At 35.1% G+C, this 14,175-nt stretch overlaps 1 protein-coding gene and 1 long non-coding RNA gene across 2 annotated transcripts in view; one reads left to right on the top strand and one right to left on the bottom strand.

Annotated features, from left to right (window-relative positions):
* The first annotated feature begins 671 nt into the window (after window positions 1-671).
* Window positions 672-14,175, top strand: part of ck (crinkled) — a 31,372-nt gene continuing 17,868 nt past the window's right edge. The window contains exons 1-2 of the mRNA XM_053760034.1: window positions 672-879; window positions 12,183-12,231. Of these exons, the coding sequence (XP_053616009.1) occupies window positions 12,214-12,231 (18 nt within the window). The 5' untranslated portion in view covers window positions 672-879; window positions 12,183-12,213. The remainder of the gene's footprint in view (window positions 880-12,182; window positions 12,232-14,175) is intronic.
* On the bottom strand, window positions 8,953-14,118 carry LOC128678517 (uncharacterized). The gene is made up of 3 exons (XR_008405654.1): window positions 13,884-14,118; window positions 9,884-9,968; window positions 8,953-9,453 (listed from the first exon to the last, which is right to left on the bottom strand). It is a non-coding gene; the product is annotated as an uncharacterized LOC128678517 (long non-coding RNA).

Here is a 14,175-nt window from a genome sequence, read left to right on the forward strand (position 1 = left end):
AGCTCCAGATATAAATCATTATAAGGGAGCTAACAATGTGCCATTTGAAAAGTAAACAAATCTATTATCAGATTAATAAGGCTTTAGATCCGGCAAGTATTGCCATCTATACGAGGCAGCTCAATCTATTTTGTTTTAAAGAACGGTAGTGTAGTAGTTGCTAATACTTTTTGTACCTGACCGGTTACCTGCAGTCGGCCGACTCCTCGTAAACAATTGGAAAATCTTCACTACAAATTCAATTTTTTTCAATGGAATAATAGATTTCAAAAATTATTACGTTTTCCAAACAGCCTTCGCTAAAGATTAATTAGTGATTAATTAAGTTTTATGTCGCGATAAAGAATGTAATTTTCAGTTTCTACAAACATAACTAGATGGCAGTGAAATATCGATAAAGCAGATAAGGCTTTTGCGCTAATGTTTTAGGTAATTTTGCTTGATAAAGATTGAAAACAGTCGATGTTTGAGCGTTTAAAATTCATAAATTTATTATTCCGGCAAAGTTAATTGAGAAACTGTAGAGAAGCGGTCAAATTACGCAGGTGCTGAGGTATTTGAGGCAGGTATGGAGAATGGAATTAAAAATGGCGGCGGGAGTCGTCGGTAAAGCGGCCGCCCCGGTCCGGTGGGTCGAGGCGCGACACGCAAGCGCTTCGGCACAGGTAGGTTAAGATTCACGGTCCGCCGCACTTGTTGGTCCTATGCGCACTCGACGCGGCCCTCTCGCACACCATACCCCCGCGACCGACGAAATGTCCGAGGATTCGTTAACGGTGACACAGTGAGGTGATCCTTGTGATTGTACAGTGCATGTGATTGTGATATGACGAGGACGAGCAGCATCTGATCGAGCCTTCTCGACAGCGGATCTTAACGGTAAATTTCGACGAACATGACACTATGACCTGCATGTGTTTACTCTCTGGTCAGGTGATCAGCCTGGTTATCCAGCGGTTCATCTGGCCGATTTAAATGTGCATCGCACGCGCAGCATCGTTCCACATTCGCGAACGAGATCGTCGAGTTTTCTTCCACGTCGCCTTTCGGTATTTACTCGTGAATTATGACACCGTTGTCGTGTGACCGGTCGATCTGTGAATCAACATAATAAAATCTAGTTTCGTTTAACGTGAATGTCATATTTCACAAGAAGGTAATGATATTTTGGTATGAGCGTCAGATTTTACCGTTGCGGAAGAAAGTTTAAAACAGTAGGCTTTTATACATTCTAAAATCATTTGAATCATTTAAGAATCTTATAAGATTAGTTTAACGGTATAAATAATTTATTGATGAAGATAATAATTGTCTGATTACATAGATTAATAAGAGCGGTGAATGATGAGACAAAATTTGAGATGGTTGCGTTATCAGCTGCTGTAAGTGGATCACGGGCATCGGAGAAAACTGCAGTGTTTTCTCTATCATCGAGTCGAGAAATATTCTCAAGCGGTGAACAATGCATTTAAAATTCCCATAGAAAGTTGTAAACAAGTCGGTCCCCGCGTAGCCAGTCATTAACTATTTACCATGGAAACAGTGGCTGGCACACGGGAACCGTGTCCGCACATATTCCTGAATATTCATGCGGCAGCTAAGATGGTTTGATCTCGATACATCGTGTTCTCGGTACTTTTATTGAAAAATAACTAGTGGTATATTGAAATCTGATATTAGCTGATCTAAATAACTTTGAGGTTATAACATTAGAGTTATAAATTAAATTTAAAAAAAAAAACGATTCGACAATTGGTGGGCCGCGGGAGTAATGTCACAAGAAAGAAAAGTTTAATGAAACGATACATTCAGTAGAAATGTAAGAAATCATCTTACATCAAATACCACTGCTGTAAATCTTACATACATATTTTTGATTCCAATCAATCAGTCAAGATTATCGCAGTAAAGTGCATTTTCAAAAAATAAGAAAGTGGTCTCTTGAGACTATTGTTGCACAGCTGTGGGATGACTTTTATCATTACCTATCAAAAATTAAATAGGTAAAGTGGACTCCGGGAACGATCCAGGAGACTGGAGCTGATTCCAGACTGGGACAAGTGTGCCCTTAACACAAATAAAACACATAACGACTTGGATCATCGCATGTCAAGGATTAGGATATTTTTAGATCATGTTGTAATACTGTGATAGGTAACTATGTATCTACGTCAATCAATTTTATAACCGACAGTCGTAGTTCTTATACTGACAATACATGAGTGATCAAAGTTTGCTTTGTGCCTGCAATGAGAATGAGAGACTTATCTATTTATCTGCAAATATAGAAAGCCGATAAAAAGAAATCAATAAGATTGTTTTTAGAAATAATAATGAAATGAACATATTTTATAGAGAAGGACAAACCTACAGATTTTTTCACGAATCTATTACTAGCAGACAAAAAACAAATAAATCAGAATACTAGAGCGTGCGTGCAAAGATGCAATTACCCGTAATATAAATGGATTAACTAACGAATAAAATTTTCACGTTTCAGTCAGTGAAACCGTCATTTTTCGAACTTCAAACATAACCGCCGACTCGCGCCGTGACCTTTACGTTTTGTTTTGTACAGCGATGTAATAAGTTAAAAAGTATCATAAAGTGCACAGTGCAGCGCCCGCGTCTGTGTGACAGGTGCAAATTAAAAAGGATAAGTTATTTCGATCTCTAGGAATATATTGCTTTGGCTCGATATATGTAGTAAGCAATTAAGTAATTACCTAAGTAACTACTTAAAGCAAAAAATAAATGAAAGTTCAAGACACAGACAAATGACATGACAAATGTTTGTGATACTAGAAGACCAACTTCGTCTACTAATAAAGTAAGTATAACTAAACGTCTACATATATCATTCAAAAATGCATGAAGATCATAAAGTCATAAAGTTCCTAATCGGAAATCGTATATTATGTTTTTAATAGTGGCCACAGTGAAAAGCATTATAATACGAAAAGCTTGAATTTTCTGAACTTAACGCGCGAGCGGTGTTTTTTTATCGAATTTCTATTCCATCTTCTATTCCATCGATATGTATGAAAATTGTACGTATATAAAGCATACATCCTTAATTTAATTTCCATAAAGATGAAATCTTGCTAGCTATTAATCATTAGTGTGAAACTAAATATAGCTTTAACACTAATAAAAGCATAGTTACTGTGTGTTTATTACCAGTGAAATTATAAATTAGCTCACGCCACTGACATGAAATAAATATAAAAATGTTAGCTATCACGTAGTTTTTGTTGGTTTATGACGTGCGTAACTTTCACTGGAAGAGGGTCGCTATCAACGCTGGGTCGACACCATATGTGCTGGTGAAATAATTCATTAAAATTCACATGATGCGCGTATCCAGACGTCTACAAACGAATTGTATTAAAAATGAAAGTCTAGGTACCTGAGACTGCGGAAAGCGTCTGCTTTTGGGGATAAAGTATACAAGTACCTAACTGGTTATTTTAGCTTTTATTATTACTAACTATGATGCAGAATGAAAGGTCATTAAAAATTAAAAATAAAAAAAAATAAAAATCATTAAAAATTCTATAGATAATATCACAAACATTTGCATGATTGCGATATGAGAAAAAAGATGATCTTTATCTAGATCCTAATGAAAAAACCTAACTTGAGTCAATCCAACACTTCAATCAAGCGAAACCACTAATGAGACTTAATATTCAAAGAATATGAAAACAATAGAATTTGCATTAATAAACATTTAAATATGCCACTTACAGTATTGAAGACACAAATCTGGTCATGGCACGCAAGCAAACAAGATGTGGAGCTAATTTTGTGCATTTTCTTGCTCATGATAGCGATCTCTTTGACAGTTGCTACCAGTGTTTCCAATTTAGGATTAAATTAGGAACACGTTAACATTTTTTGTTCCAAAGATTTATGAATCAATAAATTATTTAATAACGTTTACATTAATTGAATAAAATGCTTTTTTAGATTTTAACTCAGATTTCGGGACAGTCCGCTAATTGATATATACCTAAACCTCCCTCAATCACTCTATCTATTGGTGAAAACCGCATCAAAATCCGTGCAGTAGGTAGTTTTTGAGTTTATCGCGAACAGAGATGCGGTTTGGTTTATAATATTTCCAAACACTGTCTCTCTTTGAAATAGATCCAAAAATGGTACACAAACATGTTTACCTCGAGAATACGAACCCGTATCGTAGAAACCTCAAAACTGTGTGCTCAGCACTTGAGATCGATATCGGCAGCATGGTCAGTGAAGTGTCCAACAAAGAAAAATAAATATAGTTGATTGGTTCAGTAATTAAAAACGATGAATCTTTCTCCGACATTCCACAAAGATTTAATTGACTCCCATGGGAATAAGCATTTGAGATTGATGGTTTTATTGTAGAACGACGGTTCTATGGAAAACTAACATGGAGTAATGACTTTAATTTCATACTAAACATATTTTGGTGATAAAATTTAAAAAGCTGGTCATTTTGTAGATTGTAATAGTGGAAACGAAACGTTTATTCGTTTATGAAAGAAATAAAATACAATTTGTAAAAGTACAATAACTTAGTGCTAAAAGCATTATCAAACAGTCAATCATTGGGTCATGCAGTGAATGCTAATAATTTCGATATCTGTTTTTAGTATAAAAACACATTTTCAGTTGACTCTTGAGACAAAATATTTCAGAGACTGTATAGTGAAGTTTACGATGATTTACAAACATTCTAATGAGACCAGATATGACATGGATGAAGATTTCGTAGTCTGTGTACAAAAGCTAATACGTCATCATATCTTTTGGACACAGTTAATAAAGAACGCTTATTGCTTATGCAAATAATGTGGTTTTTGAAGACATGTGAGTGTCATGCGATATTTATAAAATAGTTGAAGGTGAAAACTATTATGATGATTACGAAAATGAATTAGAGAGGAAAAAACAATCTTTAAAAGATTATAACAAAGATATCTTTACATATTATAACATTTTTATGAAAAAATCAAATGGAATGAACACCATATGAATTGCCCAATGCAAATCTACTACACCGCGTTTATTGCTGTAATTAAATGAAAATATGGCAATTTCCTTTAAAAACCCACGTTGGCAACAGTCGCTGTCTTTCACATGCTGTTTTTCTATTCAATAAAATATTTTCGTCGACGAATGTGGGCCAGGCGGTGAGCATTGGGTACATCCGTGGCCAGCCGGTGTAGTGCATAATAAAACACTTTCCTATGGCACGTTCGCGTTCAAACGTATCGGACGATCTCGAGTACCGCGAAAAGCAAATTATAAACTGGAAAGAGGGTATATACTATGATTTTTTGACTACACTATCTTAGCTGAATTACGTTGCAATGACGTGATCCTGAGAGTCCTCAGAACATCGTGTATTATAATTTATATAAAAGTGTAAAATTAAAAAGGAACGACAAGGAACTAATTATTGAGTCACCACCAAGCCAGGGTGTAAAATGAGAGTATAGAGTTCAATCAAATCTGACAAAACTATTATACTTACTTTTTTCAACTTTCAACTAAGATATGTATTTAGCTTATTCTGTGAGAGAAGTTCGGTGAAAATATTCTCATTAGGCATGTGCTCATATTATTTACATAAGTATACTGAGTTACTGCTTAGGATATCAGTATAACACAATTAATGTGTTATACTGTCATGTAATCCACTAATTTTGTTTTCGATATTATTTTACTCCACCACGCTCAGTCTATCCAGGAATTCCTTATGACTATTGACTGAACTATTTTTCGGAATAGTAACATTGATCTTATAATTTGTGATTGTGTTAACAAGTATCTAAATACATGGTGTATCTAAGTCTAGAATGTTCCGTATATTTTAGAAATTAAAGAAATTGAATGATTTAAAATGAAAGTAAATTCACCAATACGAGATGGCGATATTTCAAATTTACTTAATTTCGAACGAAATAATTAGAATTTTATAAACGATACACATAAACACCTCATAAAACATGGTGGCTGATATGTATTTGCATGCCCTACAGGGCATGCAAATAAAGATAAGTGTGGTGCTAGACGACGGCTGACTATCTTCATTAGATGATGAAGTGTGGTAGGTAAATTGAGTGTAGTTTCGCTAAAATTTCATACAGAATGAAGACAAATTAATAAATCAAAAAGAGTATAGTTACAATTGCAGAAGAGTATAGTTAAACCAGCAATTGGATGAAGGTTTTTGGACAACGAGTATACCTAGTTACAATAGAACGGATTCTATTGAAAGAAACAGGGCCTAAACTGTGATTCCTTTTTGATTTTATTTGTCCTAACGGAAATTACCAAAATATCATCAATGGCATATCCGCAGTGTAGTTCCATATGAATGCATGCGTAGTCATTGACCAGCCACTAATCAAAAAACGCTCCCATAGGCAACTTAGTTATACCTTTTTGTTGCTGTGGGAGACGCTGCTACTAGGGGTCCAAGGATGACAGTCAGTCAGTCTTTCTCTGGGGCCTCCCATGTGTGTGCATGTGATCTAACCTCTTTCCCTGAAACCGCAGCAATGTGGCACGTTACGACCAGCATTAAGGCATTAGTGTCACCGCTCAACCATGACCGCGGGTCACGGCCGCAAGTACGCGTTGCGATGTAAACAAGATTCTTACGACGAGCTCGCGTCACTACCGAATCAGATCGCTTTACTATTCAAGGGTCATAATCTTTCAACTAAATGAGGATTGCACTGAACAAACTGGAGTATGAACATTTCACTTGTTTAGAAATTTGAGCAGATTCCTTTTTTTTCTACCAAGCAGGAAAACAGGCATGCGACCTACCTGATGGTAAGTAGTCACCCCAATTTCATCGCCTGCAATACCAGGGGTGTTAATCGCGCGTTGCCTACTTTGTGGCCTAGGATGTTTTGCTACATTACCCTGTAATTACACCGCCTCTCTCATCTCTCTCTGGATTAAAACTTTATAAAAGACAAGACACTAGCTACCTCTATCTATATTCATCATCTACATGTATCTCATGGTTGATTGATATAGTCAAATTTTCTTTTTGCTGAGCTAGCACATTATTTCACTTGATGTTCTTGTTACTTCCAATATAGTCTAACAGTCGGTAAATATACAGCTTTAAGCATTTTCTTTCTATTATTTATGATGTCCTGTTAAGTACTAGTAAAGTATTATATCCGTGTACATCGACCGCTATCAGATGTTTTTCCTATCTTTGAGATAATAAGGTTCTTCCGGATGGTTCAGAGAAAAATGTAATGTCATAGTACCTCCTTCTATCCTGGTCGCCAGTTTTATCTTTTAAATTAATTATTATATTTAAATTATGTTCATTAGTGAAGGGGCTCATACCAGGCCAGTTGAATCCACCCACGTTTTACCGTTAGGATCCAGTATATCGTCCACTAAAACTATATGCGGCTGAACATTCAATATCTACTGGGAAAACGCAACATCAAAATATGTACCTATGTCTAGTGAGATCCTAGACTAGATAAAACTAACTAGGACCGGTGGTTTCCATTTTCTATTAGTCTAACCGCATCATAAGACACCTTACTAGGTAAATAGATAACTACTTCTGAAAGACAATTGAAGTACTTAATTGATATTTATTGAAGAAAACTAATTTTATTTTATACAAATTTTATGCTCCTTCTGAGACTTCGAAAGAAAACACAAAAATGAATGTAGTATTGTGTGTAATGAATGTGTGTTCTTATGTATTAAATAATAATATCTTCTAAACCTTCCATTTGTACATCGACATCAGCAGTGGACTTTAAGTAAATTTTTGACGTCAGTAAGTGATAAGTTCTTTTATCATTCATTGTTGAATAAAGAATTTTGAATTTGAAAATACATCTTAAAACCGTGATGTCATCTATAATGCACTTGGCTAAAAACCTGTTAGCAATAGTGAGTAACCCTCAAATACGTTGAACTGACCCGCACTGATCCGTAACGGACCGTTTCTGCGAGCAGCTGTTGGGGCAATCAACAGGATGGTTGCAATATTGCTTCCTTTATCATTATACACATTAGAGGTTAGAAATTGACTTATTTTCCAACCGGAGATCTGAATATTTATAAGTTCGTTGGGTACGTCTTGGAAAAACTGGTTGGAATCATCTGGAATCGTTTGATCTTCGTCACCTACATGATAGACCATCGATGCCAAAAGATGCTCACCTAATTTTTGAAGGAGATTTATGTTTTCAAGGCAAGAATGAACAGGCCACAACTTTATATTTGCTGGCTCTATATTTATGTCAAATCTATAAAAAAACAAGTGTTTAGTAAATTAGCAACAAAATATTTTCGTGAAATGTGGATTCGTATTGAAGACATCAAACCTGATACAAGATAGATTGACATCAAAATTTATTACCATACGTTTACTTTTCATCCTGCAATTCTCACAAATGCGAGGCAGGGCGCAGATGAAAATGAAAAAAATAAAAGTCTATGTGCTGTCTCATGAAACAGTTGCTGATTGGGCAACTGCAGCAATTACTCAGATTCCAGTCGGATTCGCAAGCACTCGGCGAGCATTCGTATAAGTGATTTGCGACGGAATGCTGAGCTCGAGACGTGGAGCAATTTTACTCAGTAACATAAACTGGGGACTGGATATATGAATGCGGGCAGTTGAGATAAAAATAATTAGATGAATATGTTGCATAAAAGTGATGTTTTAGTAGGTACCAGAGCAGCATATAAAAAAAACATATAAAAATACAACTATTACCGAAATCGAAAAACAAGCATGTAATATTTTTTATGTCCGTATGCATAATAAATGTCCCTTTTATCAAATATTCATCTTTAAATTTATAGATGTATTTAAAGATTCGAGAAAGCAAAATTCCCAACAAACATCAATTTCAACTCTACTTTGAGGAAAGTAAGTACAAAATGACGGTTTTAATTACGCTTTCTCCAGTAGACTACGCTGTTAGAAGTTTTATAAACTCTTTATTTTATGAATACTCCAATGTAAACAACCCAATGACATAACGCAATATTTGCAAGAACTATCAAGATAACTAAGCACAGTCAACAACGATTAACAAGTAAACAAGAACATTTCAGAAAACCTAACCGTAAGTAGGAGGTACGTCAACCTTCACTTGAATATTATGAGTAGCTTGCAGTGACATGTCGTTTGTAGATTCGAATCCGTTAGATAGCGGCATATCTCATTGACGAGACGAAACATAAGGTAAATTTATATACGTGTATGATTTATACTAATCACGTTATCTTATTTGGGATCTTCTTGTTTTGGACGTTTCTTGATGAACTAATGTAAAATAATGACAGGTAATACATAACTGTGGTCATTTACTTTTCTCTATACTTCCTCTCTCCGAGATATGTGCCGTGTTGGTCTTACAATATTGACACTTTCACTAGCTGAGACATAAACTGGAAAAAATATTTCTACAATAAAACTTGTAACATACACGTGAACGTAATTGTCACTCAACATCTAACTGGAATCCTTTTTCTGAGATTTCCCTTCAAAATTTATTAGAGCTGCAAATTATTAGAAGTAAACATTTTTTGCCCATGTCGTTTTCGAGTTTAATTTTCCATAAATTTCCATCATTTAGCTTATGAGCGCCTGTTCCGCTATATTACAAGTAGTAGAATTATTCTAAATCATACTCGTTCGTTTCTAATCGCATCTACGCTGACGATCACATAATAAGCACATTGACCTGAATGATCCAGATAATCCACATTAGCTCTTGATTATTACCGTAAATTTACTAAGAGCGTAGTTTCTTTTGGGACACTTCCATCATTTAGCAATAACAAAGCTTCTAAAAGTGGGTTTTTTAAATTTACTTACTTACTCTTAGTTCCTAAGTAATTTCTCTTCATACATTTAGTGCAGGATCTGTAAACTCCAAGGACAAACCCCAAGGTTTATGTACCTATAAATAATTAAATCGAAATTATTGTTGTATATTTATAGAAAAATAAATTAAAGGTAATTTTTCTAATGGCACTTTTCAGTTTACTTGGGTATTTTTTAAGTTAAACACGATATTGTATTATTTAATGATCATCATCAATTCAGTCACAAATATCCACTTCTGGATATACTATGCTATTTTAGATGCCCAATTTGGGAGAATCAAAAATTGAATGTACAGCCACGCCCGCGAGATGAATGGCCTGAGGATAAAGGACTTCCGTCGAATTAGTTCCGCTGCTCACACGTGATCATAGAGTGGCAATGGTCCTCCAATACTGGACTATTACAAAGTGTCCAGCTTCAGTGTACGTTTTAGTTTCTTCCTTCTTTTTTTTTCATGTCGCCTATCTAACAGTAACATGACACACTAGTGAACTAAGCTATTGTGTTGGTTTCTTCAAAAAATTCCCATTGATCGACTAGTAGAATTAGACGATTGTACGATAGACGACAAAGGAAAATTCATTCAAAATTAGAAACAGACAGGCAAAAAACGAACAAATCTTGGTTTTGTTAGGCAGTTTATAATTAAGTTTATATAATCAAACTTAATCAATCTGAGATTCATTTGCCCCGTAGAATAGCGTGCAGAGTATGCATTACATATTAGGCTGCCACCAAACTAAGTATTTTGTAATGGTGCAAGGTCAAGTGTTAATCTATCAATCTAAACCTACGGACGTTGTAACAGCTTGCTTAGCTTTGAAATGACCATGTCTGCGCGTGATCATTACCTTGCTGCGGCGACGGACGCTTGCCGCCGTAATCCCTGGTGGAAGTGGCCCGTCACGATTTGATGCTTGACAGGCAGTGTATAGCTACTTTATGTGATGACATATTGCGTAATAGTTGTCATTGCACAGTAATTATATGATTTTTTGTGCCAAGTATAATATCAGATCACACCCTTGCAATAACACGAAAATTCAACTGTTTTGTATGTACCGCCGAAATAAATGTACGAACTGATATTACGAACTTCGTAGACCCTTTGAGTAAGGTTACTAAAAATGAACAAATCTAAAGAACACTGGAAAAAAGTCTAACAGTAGACGTTATACTTTGTCGCTTAAAATGTTTTGTTGAGAGTAGATACTCTGACAAGACAGTGTTTGTAATGTAAATATGTCAATGTAGAAAATCGCGTGTTTCCTATTGTAATCACTATTGATGCAATGCAAATAGTAAAAAAAATCGACCAAGGTTTTTATGCTTTGGATGCAATACAATTTTTCAGAAATATTGTTGTCGTTAGCTTCTCAGTTTTCAATATTTTCTTTGCAGGATAGTAGTTGATATGGAATAATTTCTACACATCTATGCTTTTAATAGGTCAATAAAACTTGGTATTGCTTATAGATGTTATAATACTAAAAGTAATACAGCATCATGCGTGAAATGGGAATGGAAATGAAAATTACTGAGAGACAGTGTTTTTACGATTACTTTGCAGGACATAACCGGTTCGTTAAGAGAGCATTAGAGGTTAAATGGCAGCTTCCATATTACGGATAAGATCGTTTGAGTACCTGGTGTTTCATTTAATGTAAACAACTTAATCGCATACACACATCGCTTCTTTCCGTATATTTAAAATAAAAGTACATCAAACAGTAATTGCATGTCAAAAAGGTTTATCTATATAAGTATAAATTCAGAGTTGGGAGTTCTCTTAATAAAAAAGTATGTTTAATCGTTCACAATGCAAATACAATACACTCCCTCACACTTTTCATTAATGGTTATCTATGTTTCAAGAAACAACGAATCGTTTTCCACAAACGAGTATCGTTCAACAAATCAGTATTGTTTTTGTGCACTACAGATGAACGGACATGCATACAGCTGCATAATAATACCCTATATCGAACAATAGGTTTCGAAATATGACGCTGGTCGGCGCAAGAGTGCATTCCGCGTGACCGGCCCAGTCGCCGCTTTTATTTTTACCTTTATGTTTGAGAATATTGGCACATATCGAGAGTGCTATAAAGCCAGTTTCAGCACGTACAAAAACAGCCTACTTACGTATAAGAAAAATCTGAACGTATCTAGTTACACTTAGCATCAAAAAAATTATAGAATTTACAAAAAAAGCAAGCGCTGTGTTTCATTTAATTTTCTAGGATTTTTGGGGATTATAGGTACTTATTTGTTCTTTTTGTTACAGATCGGGTCGGTGACCACATGCCGCTGTCATCATGGTGATCGTTACTCGAGTAAGTTGTCAATATTAGTTACTTAGTTATCATTGTCTTTGTATACTTTTATTTCTTGCTACTGTTCTACTACATTTTACGAGATTTATTTTGTTGGTTTCTGTTTCCATTGACTGCATGAATTTGCACCGAGTAATTGATTTTTTATGGGAACTGATAAATGATATGATACGTGAAGGTAAACTTACCAGATGCAAAAGACTGTCTGCAAATTCTTATATGTATATTGGTACCTAAACTATGAGGACGGCAAAGTTATAACGATGAAGATAAACAATGAACAAATGCACCATCCATACCGGACAATATACCTACGTGAAATAGAGAAGGCAAAGGCGACTAACCACTCCATTAAGAATGAAAAGAAAGTTGTGTGTTCATTCTACTTAATGATCACATTTCTTATTAATGAGAAGAACAAAGACAAATTGTCATTTGTATAATTATATTACCAACATTAGGTTCTCGACTTTGGGTACTTAAGTTTCTCAGAGCGTTACACTTTAGAAGCACTTTTTGTTTCTATCGATGATCCGAGTTTACGAGAAATCGAAGAAAAAATTTAAAGCTTAAGAAACAGGACGGACTAACAAGTTGTGAGTGGGACTTGCAACCGTTTGCATAATATTAATTAATCTACAACCGTTTTAAACGGCGAACGTATGAAGCAACTAGAGGAAACAAGTAAATGTAGAAATCATATCGAAAAAAATACTAATTTTCTCTTATTGGGTACTCAATAAACAATTTTATGAGCCCTTACTAAAAACTTAAGTTTATAAAGATGCAAATTATGTAATAGGGAAATATTGCTCATTAACTGAGATGGAAGGAAAAGGAAACATGCAATTTAATATGAAAATAGTCGGGATTCAATCTACTCATAACCACTTCAGTAGACCCTATTGTCTTACAAAGCATACTAATACAGATTCCTGTAGGCCTTTTATGAAACGTTATAAATCCAGTGCAGTTTAATTTAGTAACCTGAAAATAATCGCATTATTGAATCAAGGTACCTAATGTTATTATAATAATCTGAGCTTTGATGGTACGAATTTGCGATGCAGATCAGTTCAGTTTAGAGAATGAATAGGTCGTTAGGTCATCCACATAAATCTGGCAGTAACAGTAGTCTGGCCGGGAGTTTCTGCGACTCATCATGTCATACCGTATGTACAAAAGTAAAACGTAAAACCAATCAGAAACAATTAACGGGATTTTGAACTTGTCATATCATTAATACATTGTTCGCATCTCAAGTTCACAATGATAATGCAAAAGTATAAAAGAATTTAAAAAAAAAATGTTTGTAATGACGTTAAGTGCGCTGAGTGTGGCACGTACCGTTAGTAGCCGCATGCATCGACAGGAGATGCCTTCAGACGAAGAACATATACTATCTACATACATATTTAATACATGTCTATGAAGTGTATACTTTGCAAGTATAATTGTTGGTTACTATTTAGAAAAATGCTTCGAGGTGCAGTCCCATCCTATCGAAAATTATCTGATATTTTCATGCAAATAATATTTATCACCTTCTCTACTTCATTAAACTTTGTAAGTGTGAAATTAACTATAAAATGTTTACATTTACTGCACCTCTAGCCAATTTAAAAGTGCACACATATCTGTTTGTTTTTTACCTGTCATCGTAGATATCTATCTTCTCCTTTATTGAAAAACTCATTCACATCACCTGGCTACACCACATCAACAAGAAAACGGTCAGATTGACGGTAATCAGGTGATGTGTAATTGGCACCCGTAGCATTTCTCGCGGGTTCCGATCGGTGCGTTTGGCAACACATTCCACCGACCAGGGCGTTCACCCCGCTGCCCAGCTCGCCAACTTGATGAGCTCCTGCAACATTACACCCATGAGAAAAACATTTTGAAGTGAAAACTTTATGCTCGTTAAGGGAAAGAAAAATAAAC

The sequence above is a fragment of the Plodia interpunctella genome, chromosome 1 (assembly GCF_027563975.2).
Source record: "Plodia interpunctella isolate USDA-ARS_2022_Savannah chromosome 1, ilPloInte3.2, whole genome shotgun sequence".
Taxonomy (NCBI): Eukaryota; Metazoa; Arthropoda; class Insecta; order Lepidoptera; family Pyralidae; genus Plodia; species Plodia interpunctella.